General features: G+C 40.0%; 1 protein-coding gene across 5 annotated transcripts in view; it reads left to right on the forward strand.

The window, feature by feature from the left end:
* LOC112229706 (A-kinase anchor protein 9) overlaps positions 1-17,366 on the forward strand; it is a 133,562-nt gene continuing 116,196 nt past the window's right edge. For all 5 annotated transcript variants that reach the window (XM_042310054.1, XM_042310056.1, XM_024395693.2 and 2 more), the window contains exon 1: positions 1-259. In XM_042310054.1, coding sequence (XP_042165988.1) covers positions 212-259 — 48 coding nt within the window. In that variant the 5' untranslated portion in view covers positions 1-211. The remainder of the gene's footprint in view (positions 260-17,366) is intronic.

A 17,366-nucleotide genomic window follows, 5' to 3' on the forward strand; every position in this document is an offset into this window, starting at 1 on the left:
CAGTCTCGTGTTTACGTGGAGAACATGGCGGCGGAGATGTGGCTGTAGCAAGGAGTCCTCTCCTAATGCGAGTTCGTCGCAGTGAATTGACACCATTACCAAACAATTTTAATGTCAACAGACAGACACTTTCCCCACAGACTCTAAGCGTATTCGCTGACACTTCGCATGAAGCCCCTTTCCTCTTCTCTCAGCCACAGGGACAACGGTAATGGAAGACGAGGAGAGGCAAAAGAAGCTCGAGGCCGGCAAAGCAAAGGTATGATAGCACTTTCTCTGTGTTTCTACTAGTCAACCTTGGGAACAACATTTATTGCTGCGCGTGCTCAGTAATACATTGTCTTATATAGTTTAATTTAGTAGCTGTTTTGGAAGCCCCTTCCGTGTTCCTGTCCTTGTCTGCTGTCACTACTAGAAAACATGTCCCCCAATGTGGATGACAGACCGGGTGTCTGGGTTAGCAAGCTAGCCGGACTTCCTTTGTCATGCGACCCAGCCATTGGCATCTCATAGAAACGTGCTGTTTCCTCCTAAAATCTACCAGTTTTGAAGAAAAGTATGAATGGTAGCCAGCTAACCAGTTCAGCCTTTCCGGTCAACGTCAGGTTTTTATTAGTCACGTGATTTAAAAGGTTGATCTTATTGTGTGACAGGTTTTCCAGGACATGCCCCAAGTTAGCTTGAGCAAACTCAAATGGTCTCATACATACTTTATTTTATTTGATAGCATACTAACGTTACACTGTAACAACCAGTGTTACAAATAAGTTTAACTGAGTAATGTAAAACAACTTCATGTCATGCAGAAGGGATGGATGTCACACAAACTATTATTTCAACCATCATTGCATTTTCAAAACAATTTCGAAGTATCCAGTGAACTGGTACAGTATTTTAGGTATTTTATTAGGATCCCCATTAGCCTTTTCAAAATCAGCAGCTACTCTTCCTGGGGTCCACAGTAGCCTACTTGTAAGATGATACGATAACACACTGTCATAGTCAACTGAGAAGGATGATGAAAATCACGTCACTGCTTTAGTCTAAAAATATAAAAGGGTACTTGGAGACAGATGGAAGGAAAGTATACTGGACTCCTTTCAGAATTTGAGGTTACTGCCTTTGCAGTGTCATTCCTCTGCCTTAATCCCTTGACGAGTTTAGGCCCTAATGCACAATACCATGACTTGACACCACTCCACCACCCATACCTATGACGCTAGAGGTTTATTTTGAGTCCATAGTATTTATGCAGTATTTGAAGAGAAGGCTAGATGCTATTGAAAGGGAAATCACTTTTTGTCACCACACCTGAAACAATTTTGGAAGGTGCTAATCAAAACTAACCTATAAATTGACTAGACTATATTTAAATGCTCAGTGATGTTAGCAGTAAGGATTTTGAATGAGACACGTCTTTCTGTAGCCAACCTGTGATGATTCAACTCCGACTACCGTAGTAAGCATAGGAAGGTCATATGGCTCTTTAACATAGTCATACAGAGTTTGGTAACAAACATTGAATAACAATCTAGCTAGTCTAATTTGCATTCTTTATGATGTAATTCTCTTGCAATGATATGTGTCAATATGACAACTGTTTGTACAACCCTGTGACACTATGACTGACCTGGTCACCCACATGTAACCTGGTTTTACTCCCTACTGTCATCACTTCTCCACCTGTCTTTGATTTGAACCTTGAACAAAAATGTCAGATTTATAGGCTTTCTCCAGCCAGGTGAACTGTGTGGAAATAGCAATAGATTAAGAGGATTTAGGCCTACTGGTCCTATTGGTTTAAATGTGTTCAGTTGTTTGTGATGGGTCTTGGCATACGAAGTCTGATTATTTTGTAAGTCAGAAATGTAAAGTTGACCTCTTGTCTATCAAATCCAAACACCATTTTTTACTTGACTGGCATTAGAAGTTCTTCAGGGGGTGGTTGCAAAATTATAGGCCTAGGCCATCTAAGATTCAAAGAAATGTAATGACTCTCAGATTCTCAATTGGGAAAAAGTCTGTACGCCTCTCCTCCGTGACCCAGAAACCGATAAATGGTTGAGGAGTGTGTTAATTCATTAGTAGGCTAACAGAGTATTCTCCCCTCCTCGATTACCTACTTCGGTAGAGGATACACAAGTATCATCCCGGCAGCTAGCAAGGAAGAGTTTTAAAATCCGCCACACCCTCTTTGAATCAGCTGTTGTTTTCTCGAAGGAGAAAAACATGTACACATTTAAAACATGATACACTACTTATCCTTTTATCTTTAAAATGTATTGCACAACTAGCTAAATTCGTTTTTATCACATTACACATTTATTTTTAAGATATGATAAATGTAATTTGCCTGATGACGCACGAGTGGAGAAGGATTCTCATTTCATACGAGCACATTTCCTTGCCTCCGCTCCTCGACTATCTTTTTTCAAAAGGAGGCGAGGAGAGGATGGACCAGAGGAAACGAGGAGTCGAGCAAAACCAATTGAGAGTCTTCCTATAAACCATGGATGGGCATCTACAGTCCTCTGGGGCCTGATTTGGTGTCATACTTTTGCCCCAGCTAACACACCTGACTCCAAAAATCAACTAATCATGATCTTCAGTTTAGAATACAATTAGTTTAATCAGTTGTGTTTGCTAGGGATGAGGATAAAATTACACCACTCCGGCCCCTGAGGACTGGAGTTGCCCATCCCTGCTATAAACCATCATGCATGGCATTTAGACTTCCATTCACTGAGAATGTCCATTCAAAATAGATTTGTATTGCGTTTTTAAAAAACATATTTTTGAATAAATGCATAGAGCAAACACTGGACTCCCACTGGACTTTCAAAGATACTAGCCTATTTGAGACCGTAGTAGACCTAGACCATACTTTTCCTGTTTCTCATTCACCCATTCAGCTTTATCAAACCTCATGGGTTATACAGAGCCAATAGCTTAGCCTTGTAGTGAATTCCACACCATCTTTCTACACATTCAAAAATGACAGCCAGGTCGATAATGCATTTCATATAAAGTGTGTACTTTTGTGTGTACCTCTGCTCCATGGTGTGGTAATTGTGCCTCAACAGTTTCTCCTTTCACAATTTTCTTGCGTGTTATAATATTATACTAAATATTTAAAGGACTGGAGCCATCATGTACTAAGTTTGTATCTGAGGAGAATCATAAAACCTATAATTTCAGATGTTCTTTGGAGCCCAGAGGCCCAAAAGGCTCTTGCTCAAAAATAATTCAGAAGAGCCCTCTCCGTGATCTGTAGTGGAGAACTGTTTTATTTTAATTTTTAATCCGTTATTTTACCAGGTAAGTTGACTGAGAACACGTTCTCATTTGCAGCAACGACCTGTGGAATAGTTACAGGGGAGAGGGGGATTAATGAGGCAATTGTAAACTGGGGATTATTAGGTGACCGTGATGGTTTGAGGGCCAGATTGGGAATTTAGCCAGGACACCGGGGTTAACACCCCTACTCTTACGATAAGTGCCATGGGATCTTTAATGACCTCAGAGAGTCAGGACACCCGTTTAACGTCTCATCCAAAAGACTGCACCCTACACAGAGCAGTGTCCTGGGGCATTGGGATATTTTTTTTTTTTTAGAACAACACCACTTCCAGCAACATCTGGTCTCCCATCCAGGAACTGACCAGGACCAACCCTGCTTAGCTTCAGAAGCAAGCCAGCATTGGTATGCAGGGTGGTATGCTGCTGGCATAAACATTAAAGACGTTTATTTAAAATATATATATTTTTAAATAAAATTTTAAAAATGTTGTTGAATTTTACCCCTTTTTCTCCAATTTTGTGGTATCCAATTGTTTTAGTAGCTACTATCTTGTCTCATCGCTACAACCCCCGTACATGCTCGGGAGAGACGAAGATTGAAAGTCATGCGTCCTCCGATACACAACCCAACCAACTGCTTCTTTAACACAGCACGCATCCAACCCGGAAGCCAGCCGCACCAATGTGTCGGAGGAAACACTGTGCACCTGGCAACCTTGGTTAGCGCGCACTGCTCCCGGCCCGCCACAGGAGTCGCAGGGACTGTAGTGACGCCTCTGCCCTAAGATGCAGTGCCTTAGACCGCTGCATTCGTGTGTGTGTGTTAACTATTTAACTGTAGTAGAATGCTTAAAGGCTGCAAACATTTTCAATATTGGTTATCACTATTTGTTTTTTTTGGCAAGGAACATATCGGTATCGGCCAGATGTCATATCGGTGCATCCCTAGTTATCTATGGGCTTCCCATACTGTACTGCCTTCAGTCATCCTATTTAGCTAGTCTACCTTAGTAGCATTTACTGCAGAGCTGTCTGACAAAATTATTTTACTAGTTCTTAGATAAGGCATACTTTAACAAACTGTCTCTGTCCCTCTGGTCGTTGTGTACATTCCTCTCTCATGCGGTCGGTATATATCTAACTTAATGTAGCAGGCGTAAAAGTGTATCCGTCCAGAGATCTATATTTAATAACGATATGCTCATGTCTCCTCCCTAACAATGGGAGTTGTTCTCCCAAAGGCGGAAGGCAGGCGACAAGCTTAGGTCCAAAATAAGCCCATAGAAGCACATTGGGCTTATTTTGAACAGTTTTAGGCAAGAGTGAAACCTCTCGCTTCGCCTCTCTGATCCATCTCTGTCGAAGCCCCAAAAAAATGGTGCATTGGATTATGGGATTATAGTTAATTGTCACGATTCTGAGCTGAACTAGTTTTTACATTTGCGTAATGAAAACTCTAACTCCCTTCAGCCCAGCATCACACATAGTTCTTGAATTGTGTCGCAAATTATTTGATTTCCCTCTAGAGAAATGGTGCGTTGGGCTCAAAAAAAGGAACTAAATGGAATTCAAGTAATTGAACCGACGTCGGTCAGTAAGTTGTTAAATAACCAAACACCCCCAACACTTTTTTTTTGTTAATTGCTCAGCACTACCATAATGACAAAGTGAAAACGTGGTTTTAGAAATTCTGGCAAATTTATTGAAAATTAAATACAGAAATATCTAATTTACTTAAGTATTAATACCCCAGAGTCAATAGAAAGTTTGAATCACCGTGTGCAGCAATTACATGTTCCCTCAATTATTTTTTGGCACTGTGCAAATTTCAAATCTTCTGAGCGCAAACTTGAACGTTGTGAAAATTGTGTCAAGCGTACCCACTTTAAGGTACAGTTTTAACAGTGCCCATGTAGGCGACTATGGCTATTTGATCATAATGCAGGCCTATCAGAGTGGCCTACCATAAAGAAACAATGGAGAAAATGCATCCCATAACATTTTTCAATAAAATGTTAAAATAAAATGTAAAATAAAATCAATTTAGCCTCAACTAAATAATGAAACATGTTCAATTTGGTTTAAATAATGCTAACACAAAGTGGTGGAAAAGAAAGTAAAAGTGCAATATGTGCCATGTAAAAAAAAAAAAACGTTTAAGTTCCTTGCTCAGAACATGAGAACATATGAAAGCTGGTGGTTCCTTTTAACATGAGTCTTCAATATTCCCAGATAAAACATTTTAGGTTGTAGTTATTATAGGACTATTTCTCTCTACCATTTGTTTTTCATATACCTTTGACTATTGGATGTTCTTATAGGCATTTTAGTATTGCCAGTGTAACAGTATAGCTTCCGTCCCTCTCCTCGCCCCTACCTGGGCTCGAACAAGGAACACATCGACAACAGCCACCCTCAAAGCATCGTTACCCATCGCTCCACAAAAGCCTTACTCTGCAAGTACCATTTACTTGCAGAGTAAGCGGTACAACTACCTCAAGGTCTGAGCAAGTGACGTCACCGATTGAAACGCTATTAGCGTGTACCCCGCTAACTAGCTAGCCATTTCACATCGGTTACACCAGCCTAATCTTGGGAGTTGATAGGCTTGAAGTTAAACAGCTCAATGCTTGAAGCACAGCGAAGAGCTGCTGGCAAACGCACAAAAGTGCTGTTTGAATGAATGCTTACGAGCCTGTTGCTGCCTACCACAGCTCAGTCAGACTGCTCTTTCAAATATCAAATCATAGACTTAATTATAACATAATAACACACAGAAATAAGAGCCTTAGGTCATTAATATGGTAAAATCCGGAAACTATAATTTCGAAAACAAAACGTTTCTTCTTTCAGTGAAATACGGAACCGTTCCGTATTTTATCTAACAGGTGGCATCCATAAATCTAAATATTCCTGTTACAATGCACAACCTTCAATGTTATGTCATGCTGCATATACCCTGACTCTGTTGCACAGAAAGCAAGAGAAGTGACACAATTTCCCTAGTTAAAAGAAATTCATGTTAGCAGGCAATATTAACTAAATATGCAGGTTTAAAAATATATACTTGTGTATTGATTTTAGAAAGGCGTTGATGTTTATGATTAGGTACACATTGGTGCAACGACAGTGTTTTTTCCTCGAATGCGCTTGTTAAATCACCCGTTTGGCGAAGTAGGCTGTGAGTCAATGATAAATTTAACAGGCACCGCATCGATTCTATGCAACACAGGACAAGCTAGATAAACTAGTAATATCATCAACCATGTGTAGTTTGATTGTTTTTTATAAGATACATTTAATGCTAGCTAGCACCTTATCTTGGCTCCTTGCTGCACTCGCATAACAGGTATTCAGCTTGCCACGCAGTCTCCTCGTGGAGTGCAACGTAATCGGCCATGATCGGTGCACAAAAATGCAAATAACCGATTGTTATGAAGACTTGAAATCGGCCCTAATTAATCTGCCATTCTGATTTATTGGTCGACCTCTAGTAAACACAGTCCAGTTCGAAGTAAATGGCACAGATCCATATATGGCAATGCTCTATTTGCATGTAGGCCTACTTGTTTATGCCGCACAAGTCTGTGTAGAGTATGGGGTGAGTAGTGCATGTCAATGCAATAGAATCCTACTCCGATGCCTTCTGCCAAAACAAAATCTCTTGCGTAGTTTGTTTTGTTTCGTTATGTTGCATTGAAAATGACTAATATTGTGTTGATTCCATCACAATTGCCACTGTAAAGGAAAACAACATTGATTGTGTTAACAAGGGAAAGGGAAAACTCTAGAACAGTGGTCACCAAACTTCTTAGTCAAGAGCACTTTGAGTCAAAATGCAAGCAGAGATCTGCTGCTCAGATTTTGTTTTAACATGACTTAAATGTAACCCTATGCCCTTACAATGGGAGTTGTTGTCCCAAAGGCGGGAAGGCAGGTGACAACCTTAGGTCCAATTATATATAAGCCCATAGAAACACATTGGGCTTATTTTGAACAGATTTAGGCAAGAGTGAAATCTCTCGCATTAACCAATTAGAAACAGTACTGTTTCAATGAGGTTTGTGTAGTAAGCTATGGGCCCAATACATTATCACCGCATATTGGCTTTGCTTGAATTGCCCTGCCAATGCATAGTAGTTCGAGACATTTTTTGAGGTAGGCTATATGATCACAGCGGTAATAGATCCGTTGTTGTGTTCATTTCCAATGAGTGAGCATACATTTTAAATAATTAGCTTTTTATTTTGCTGGGCTGATGGTGCCTGGATCTGATGGTCATTCTCAGTGGATGGGGGAGCGCAGCAGACTGAGGGTCTGCCTAAACATCCCTCCACTCTCCCATCATTTCTGCCTCATGTGTGTCAGATTTCAAAAAGGCTTTACGGCGAAAGCAAACCATGCGATTATCTGAGGACAGCGCCCCGCATACAAACAAATAAATCATATTTCCACCAGACAGGTGCGTCAGAAATAGCGATATAATTAATGCCTTACCTTTGAAGATCTTCTTCTGTTGGCACTCCAAAATGTCCCAGTTACATCACAAACGGTCCTTTTGTTAGTTAAAATGTCCTTCTTTATGTCCCAAAAATATAAATTTATTTGGCACGTTTGATTCAGAAATACACCGGTTTCAACTTGCCCAACATGCCTACAAAGTATCTAATAAGTTACCTGTAAACTTGGTCCAAGCATTTCAAACAACGTTCCTATTCCAATCTCAGGTACCCTAAAACGTAAATAATCGATACAATTTAGGACGAATAAACTGTTTCTAATTCAAGATAAAAACAATGTGAAGCGTGCTCCAGTTCACGAGCATTTAAACAGTAGAGTCCACCTGGAGTGACACTTACAATGAATAGGACTGCTTCTTAATTTCTCAAAAGAAAAACATTGAACAATTTCTAAAGACTGTTGACATCCAGTGGAAGCCATAGGAACTGCAACCAGGTTCCTAATAATGAGGGTATCCCAATCCTTTAGAGTGTTTTCTATCAAGATCTACCAATTATATTCATATCCTAGTTTCTGGGCCTGAGTAACAGGCAGTTTACTTTGGGCACGCTTTTGGGCACGCTTTTCATCCAGAGGTGAAAATACTGCCCCCTACCCAAGAGAGGTTAAAGTCACCATTGGCCTCATGGTGAAATCCCTGAGAGGTTTCCTTCCTCTATGAGTTGGGAAGGACACCTGTGTCTTTGTAGTGACTGGGTGTATTGATACACCATCTAAAGTGTAATTAATAACTTCACAATGCTCAAAGAGGTATTGTATTTTTTTACCCATCTACCAGTAGGTGCCCTTCTTTGCGAGGCATTTGTAAACCTCCCTGGTATTCGTAGTTGAATCTGTTTGAAATTCACTGCTTGACTGAGGGACCTTACAGTTAATTGTATGTGTGGGGTACAGAGATGAGGTAGTAATTAAATAATCATGTTAAACACTATTATTGCATACAGTGAGTCCAAGCAATTTGTGACTTGTCAAGGAAGTTCTTGCTTCTGAACGTATTTGGTCGTGCCATATCAAAGTGGTTGAATACTTGACTCAAGACATTCAGGCTTTTCATATTTTATTAATTTGTAAAAAACAATTCCACTTTAACATTATTGGGTATTGTGTGTAGGCCATTGACACAACATCTAAATGTAATACATCTTAAATTTAGATTGAAACAAGAAAATGTGGAGAAAGTCAAGGGGTGTGAATACTTTGAAGGTACTGTATATTATGAGATGACTAAAATACAGTACATACTGTACATATTGAGTAAGAAACAGTATATGAAGTGTTGGCTCAAGTCTGTGTTGACATGCCAACTGTTGATCATCGCAGCAGCTGTCAAGATGGCTGTTTTCTAAGCTGTTCGGGCATTGTGCCAGCAACAGCAAGTTGGCTTACCTCATCACAGGAACGACACTAATAGTGTTTTCAAGCTCTGACACAGCCGATTTGACTGTTCACGTAAATGGAGTTTAGACCTAGTTGATTTTAATATTATTCAGGGATTTTGTTCCATTCAAATCCTTGGGCAGGTGACCTAAGTGTTTTTTTTGGGGGGTTGCCGAAGTCTAAACAGTGCCATTTATGTAAAATAAATAATGATTTTTAGGATGGCAAGGAGCTTTGTTTTTAAACTGAAATTACTAAAACCAGATTTAAAGTATGTAGAAAAAAATATAAAACAATACATACTTTTCTTTAAATTTTTAATAATTGTTAAGATAATTTTGTTCTCATGTTCATTTTTCCAATGCAATTAATACTCTGTCTGTTTCTAAGAATTTGTAAGGTTCTTATTTAAATGAAACGGAAAAAGGTCAGTAAACTTAGCCAATAGTGTTTATTCCCGAGAGCTCTGCTCATAATACCATGTACATTGATTTATATACCTCACATTTCGTCATAAATGTCCCTCCTCTCAGATACAATGGCAATATAGTTCACAAGCCTTCTCAAATTGTCTGCCACCTGTTAAACAATCTACTACAAGCCCAAGGTCTCTCCCCTCCCTGCGTGGGGACAGAATGTCCTGTAAGGAACACAGTATTCCAGCCGGTCTGACAATAGTTCCATTTGTTTCTAACAAGGAACAGAAAGTCCTTGTTCTAATTCTTGACTAAAACTACACACATTATATTCAGTGTTTTGATTCTAATATGATTCATACAATCATACAGTGACAGGGTAGTATTCGGTTATTTATATTTCTACGTTAAATGTATACATCATCTAGTTATTATTCATATAAATCCCATAACAACAATATAATCTTTAAGAATTTACAATCAGTAGAAGTAGAAGCTAGTCAGTCTGGGATAATTTCAAAGTACAAAACAACACTGAATTTATCAGTATTGATTTTGTTATTATGTTTTAGCAAAATAATGCAGCATTAGCCATGGCAAAATTAATAGAATTGCAGGAAATTAGCTTTAATCTGCAGAAGGTTCTCTCAGCTCCATGGAGCAAGTTCTATAATTGTAGGAAATTGGCCTAAAAATTCAAATTTCTCTAAACCGCCAAGATGGGTGTCTCTAAAATGTTCTCGACAATTCAGCCACGCCAATGGGCTGAACGTGCCCATTGCCGCACCCCCTGCCACTCCCACTACTTTAGGCCCATTTTAATCCAGAAAAAAATTTCTGTCCATAAAAATGTCTACAAGAGGCCTATTACTTTAAGGATATCTTGACTTTACTTTACGTTGGGGGCTTATTGTTGGGTGTATGGCATTTTGTTTATGCTCTTGGAGGTTGCACTTTGAGTCAATCCTGCAATCTCTATAGGAAAAAGGTCTGTGCTACTTCCGATTCACAAGCAATTACAACTTTGTCCCGAATCAAGTTTTATTCTCCCGTACGGTGGTCCTACTCTGTTTAGTCCATATTGATTGTACGTTCAGAGCCTTTGGATAATTAATCAGCCTCGACTCCGCTAATGATTTAATTTCGGTCTCAAGCTACCTTGTGTAATGGTATACAAGATCGGCCATTGTGATCACCAGAGCTGAGTGCCCTTAGTTCAACCACTGAACACATTCATGACCATTTGGAGGTACAAAACTGTTAGGTTACCTTGACATTTTCCCAGTTTGTACACCCAGGTGTGGTTCGTGTATTGTTCAGACTTAACCTCTGAGCATCTAATGCTCTAGCCTAAGTCTTTCTTGTATTTGTTTTGGCAATGAAGGCGGGTGTTACAAATGTGATTAGGGTTCCACATATATAGGCCTATAACTGCACTACTGCCAAATTGAATCTGGTTATTTATGTTGATTCTTGTTCATTGTGTTTTAATCCGAGCCTGTACATTGGGTTACAAAAATGTTTTCACAGTAGTTTTTCTGTACCCACTAGGCTATCTATAATGGGAATGCTCTCTGTTTAAATGAACGATAACTCACTTACCGCAAACATTACTCAATGTGCCATAATTGATCAAATAGAATGCCCCCAAAAAACACTGAATTTAGCATGGTACAGTGTGCTCTTTTCGGCATGAATTGTGTTAATCTATCGTTATTATCTGTGGGGATAAGCAGTGACACTGAGGAACAGATAATCGCTCTCTTGTAACGGCACCAGTGGCTGCATTAGCTAACCTTTGTGAAACAACTCTGAGGTGGAATGCTTGATGTAGAAATCTCTAGAATTATCGTCCAACAAGCCAGTATTTTGATTTGAAGTGCTTAGAGTGCTATATGAATAAGCAGCGTCGATTTACGCTCGCTGACTGCCAAGTAGGCTACATGTTTGTCCCAGATAAAGAATGTTTGCAAAACATTGTCACTTGCTCCATCTTTGAGGATGCAGATGGCATTAATGCATAATGCACCTATGTAGGCCGCAGTCCCATATGCTTATCCAACTCGATGGTCCTCTTCCAAATAGGGCAACACAGCATCATTAGCCTAAGTATTCTAGGTAGTATTCTAGTATTCCCAGTATTTCAATTTACTGTGAGAAAATAAATTGAATTTGTTTATGCTGTGCAAATCTCCACAGATCTGGAATTGCTCAGACCATCTACAAACTATTAGACTACAGTACAAGGATAATGCTAGCTGAAACGCTTTTGACATACAGTAACTCCCCAGCCTCCCTATGTGTTAAAGTAAGCCTAGTTGTTGCGCGTTGCAGTTTACACTTAGCCTAATGACACTGAGTGTGTATTTATGAAGATATAATCTGTATGAACCAAAAGTATGAAGTGTTAGGTCTAGAGATAAAACGGTATGAAAATTTCATATCACAATTTTAGTGACCAAAATTATCACGGTTATCAGTATTATCGCAGTATTGTTAAAATGTGCTGGAAATGTTCAAAAAGTACTGATACACACACACACTGAAATCATTTCAACAAAACAACAAATACAATTATCAGCACTCTGCACTTTTTGTGTGCATAAACATTAAAATAATAACTTTAACATTAAAGATGGCACCATGTGGCCATGAGAGGTAAAAGTTTCCCTAGTGCAGGTTTAAATGAACACAACCTTAAGTAAGTAAAGCAATGTGCATGTAAGAACAATACAACCATATGTAAACAAATCCAATGTGCAGGTGTTTACATTAAAATATGTAAACAAATCAAATGAACAGCACTGGTTGTATGTCTGTTCTCTCCTTCATAAAGAAATACGGTTCTGCTGGCCTAACATCCTGTATGGATTCATATTTGTTCACTTGAGATTGAAATGTAAAAAATGTTAGCATATTTACTTTGTCCGGTTTAAGTAGGGATCTGTGAGGGGAGTCCATGTGCCCGCTGACACTGAACACTCTGATGGCACGCTGGTTGCTCGGATGCACAAAAGCTTCCTGGCAAGGTGAGGCAGCTCTGATGCATTGCCCCCAACCTAGCCAGACATTTCCCCTCCGATGCCGCTTTGGTTCTTCCCTGACTTCCCTGACTTGTGCAGCTGCCAGCTTCAAGGCCTCCTGGATACAGCTGTCAGTGTCAGCTTTTGCAGCTTAGGCTCATCTAAAAAGCTCCTTTTGAAGCAGGGGTCAATGAAACAAGCCATCAAATCAAATTTTATTTGTCACATACACATGGTTAGCAGATGTTAATGCGAGTGTAGCGGAATGCTTGTGCTTCTAGTTCCGACAATGCAGTAATAACCAACAAGTAATCTAACTAACAATTCCAAAACTACTGTCTTATACACAGTGTAAGGGGATAAAGAATATGTACATAAGGATATATGAATGAGTGATGGTACAGAGCAGCATAGGCAAGATACAGTAGATGGTATCGAGTACAGTATATACATATGAGATGAGTATGTAAACAAAGTGGCATAGTTAAAGTGGCTAGTGATACATGTATTACATAAGGATGCAGTCGATGATATAGAGTACAGTATATACGTATGCATATGAGATGAATAATGTAGGGTAAGTAACATTATATAAGGTAGCATTGTTTAAAGTGGCTAGTGATATATTTACATCATTTTCCATCAATTCCCATTATTAAAGTGGCTGGAGTTGAGTCAGTGTCAGTGTGTTGGCAGCAGCCACTTAATGTTAGTGGTGGCTGTTTAACAGTCTGATGGCCTTGAGATAGAAGCTGTTTTTCAGTCTCTCGGTCCCAGCTTTGATGCACCTGTACTGACCTCGCATTCTGGATGATAGCGGGGTGAACAGGCAGTGGCTCGGGTGGTTGATGTCCTTGATGATCTTTATGGCCTTCCTGTAACATCGGGTGGTGTAGGTGTCCTGGAGGGCAGGTAGTTTGCCCCCGGTGATGCGTTGTGCAGACCTCACTACCCTCTGGAGAGCCTTATGATTGTGGGCGGAGCAGTTGCCGTACCAGGCGGTGATACAGCCCGCCAGGATGCTCTCGATTGTGCATCTGTAGAAGTTTGTGAGTGCTTTTGGTGACAAGCTGAATTTCTTCAGCCCCCTGAGGTTGAAGAGGCGCTGCTGCTGTTGACGTTGAGTGTGAGGTTATTTTCCTGACACCACACTCCGAGGGCCCTCACCTCCTCCCTGTAGGCCGTCTCGTCGTTGTTGATAATCGAGCCTACCACTGTTGTGTCGTCCGCAAACTTGATGATTGAGTTGGAGGCATGCGTGGCCACGCAGTCGTGGGTGAACAGGGAGTACAGGAGAGGGCTCAGAACGCACCCTTGTGGGGTTGAGGATCAGCGGGGTGGAGATGTTGTTGCCTACCCTAGCCATGTGCATGACTCTTTGCGTTCTCTGTGTATCTGTTGTTAAGGTATTCTCTCATTACTCTTTTCATCTCCTTGGTCAGGGATGGCTCTGTATCCTTTTCCACCAGAACGTCACGGATGATGTGGTCCAGGACAGGCTTGATGGCTGACAGTGTCACTCGTGTCTCTGAGGCAAGTGTATCTGTAAACTTGCTCAGAGGTTCAAGGAGCTGGCACAGTTGCTCCATGACACTTTGTCGGCATCAAATGCCATGTTCCTCTTTCCCCAGCCAGTGTCACACAGACTGGCTGCTGTTGGATGAGGAAACGCTCAAGCATCGTGTGTGTAGATCCCCATCGGGTTACCACATCATGGATCAGAGCCTTCTGTGGCATGTTGAGGGCAGCTTGCTTTTCTCGCAGTTCTCTCCTTTTCCAGCCCTGTGAGAAGCCTTGGACCAGATGACAGCAGGCCTTGACTGCTCTGTCAACTCTGAATTTTCAGAGCCTTTGAGATGGCCAGGTAAAAATTATGGCCAAAGAGCCCAAGCCACAGATCTGGGAACTCTTCAAAAGCCTTGATCATGTTTGTTGCGTTGTCTGTGGTTTTGCAGACTAGGGCTTTCTTGTTGATTCCCCCACTCTTCCAGCATATTCTCAAAAAACGCTTGTGCGTTTGTTATTATTGTGTTACATTATTATTATTATTCACACACACACACACACACACACACACACACACACACACACACACACACACACACACACACACACACACACACACACACACACACTTCTGTGTTGCATTTGAGTATATGCAATGACCCCATGCACAATTTACATAAATACAAATGAGTCTTAAGAATTAATAAGACAGTGAGAATAATTGCAATGAGCCCAACAATTGACATAAATGCAGCAGTATTGTATATCGTGTTTCTCCCGTTGGAACACTTTTACAACCAAGTCGACGATTGCCAGATTTTAAATGAACAAAATGTGTTGGTTGGGTGACTAAACTACATCTCATGTTATTGTGTGCAATGGGCATATAGAGTCTGCAGACACACGACGCATACAGCAGCAGAATAACGTGTACTATTTTTACAAGAGTAGGTAACGCTGAAGGCTTCACTTTACATTATTGACAAGCTATTAGCAAGTTAGACAGACAAACCACGACATTTTCCCCTATTCCCAAGTCCCCACATAATGCATTGAGCTTAAAGTTACCTTGCATTCGCTATAAAGTTTATAGCATTCGCTATAAAGGTGATGGTCACGAAGATAACTGGAGATTTGAAGTGTTGCACCCTTTCGCAGCAATTTTCTTTTCTTTTTGCATGTACGGCAGACAGGGTAACCGTCTTTGATTACGTTTCCCTCAGCACTCTTGTAAAACCAAAAATACGACCACATTTCATATTTGGTCCTCTTAGAAGGGTGACACATCCCGAGTGCCGTCACTGCCTTCCGGCATGTTTTCACACAAAACACAACCCACTTTGCATGCTCTGCCTGTGTCAGATTGTTGCTAACTTTGGTTAATGCTGGACAGTATTTACCGTGGGTTTTTCAAACCAATGTTTTAATGATAATTAAAATTTGAAATGGTAATGCTAACCATTGGGAATTTGACCATTGTTTATCGTGAAACTGGTAACTGTTTCATCCCTAGTTACATCTACCCTTATTTTTTCAACCTCTGTACCACCAAGTGTTTTACTGTGATTTTAATATTGGGCAATTCCAGCATTAGGGATGTTATTTTTGCATGCAAAATTACAACTTTATCTTTAAAACAAAATATAAATTACACTTTTGATGTGTGTGTCTATAGCACCCCTTGGGGGGAGTGTAGACCTATAACCAAAAAAGCAAACTCTAAAAAATTGGCATGTTGGAGAAATCAAGGAAATAAGAGGTGTTGTGGATATTTGCCTACATGAAATGGACAAGCTTTTTGGCGAGACTGAACATAAACTCAGCAAAAAAAGAAACATCCTCTCAATATCAACTGCGTTTATTTTCAGAACTTAAGATGTGTACATATTTGTATGAACATAACAAGATTCAACAACTGAGTCATAAACTGAACAAGTTTCACAGACCTGCGACGAACAGAAATGGAATAATGTGTCCCTGAACAAAGGGGTGGTCAAAAGTAACAGTCAGTGTCACCAGCAAAGCACCCCCACACCATAACACCACCATGCTTTACAGTGGGAAATACACATGCGGAGATGATCTGTTCACCCACACCTCATCTCACAAAGACATGGCGGTTGGAACCAAAATTCTCCAATTTGGTCTCCAGACCAAAGGACACATTTCCACCGGTCTAATGTCCATTGCTAATGTTTCTTGGCCCAAGCAAGGCTCTTCTTATTATTGGTGTCCTTTTAGTAGTGGTTTCTTTACAGCAATTTGACCATGAAAGCCTGATTCTCCTCTGAACAGTTGATGTGCCTGTTACTTGAACTCTGTGAAGCATTTATTTGGGCTGGTAACTCCAATGAACTTATCCTCTGCAGCGGAGGTAACTCTAGGTCTTCCATTCCTGTGGCGGTCCTCATGTGAGCCAGTTTCATCATAGTGCTTGATGGTTTTTGAGACTGCACTTAAAGAAACTTTCAAAATTCTTGAAATTTTTCATCTTCATGTCTTAATAAAAGTAATGATGTGCTGTCGTTTCTCTTTGCTTATTTGAGATGTTCTTGCTATAATATGGACTTACCCTATTTGGTAAAAGACCATCTTCTGAATACCACCTCTACCTTGTCACAACACAACTGATTGGCTCAACTGCATTAAGATGGAAAGAAATTCCACAAATGAACTTTTCACAATGCATACATGTTAATTGAAATGCATTCCAGGTGACTAACTCATGAAGCTGGTTGAGAGAATGCAAAGAGTGTGCATAACTGTCATCAAGGCAAAGTGTGGCTATTTGAAGAATCTCAAATATAAAATATATTTAGATTTGTTTAACACATGTTTTGGTTACTACATGATTCAATATGTGTTATTTCATAGTTTTGATGTCTTCACTATTATTCTACAAAATAGTAAAAAATAATGAAAAACCCTTGAATGAGTAGGTATTCTAAAACTTTTGACCGGTAGTGTCAGATCAGAGGCAGTAGGGACGACCAGGGATGTTCTCTTGATAAGTGCATGAATTTGACCATTTTCCTGTCCAACTCAGCATTCAAAATGTAACAGGTACTTTTGTGTGCCAGGGAAAATGTATGGAGTGAAAAGTACATTATTTTCTTTAGGAATGTAGTAAAGTAAAATATATAAATACTAAAGTACAGAAACCCCAATAAACTACATAAGTAGTACTTTTGAAATAATTTTTTACTTAAGGTACTGTCTACCA

This window comes from Oncorhynchus tshawytscha, linkage group LG31, assembly GCF_018296145.1.
Source record: "Oncorhynchus tshawytscha isolate Ot180627B linkage group LG31, Otsh_v2.0, whole genome shotgun sequence".
NCBI lineage: Eukaryota > Metazoa > Chordata > Actinopteri > Salmoniformes > Salmonidae > Oncorhynchus > Oncorhynchus tshawytscha.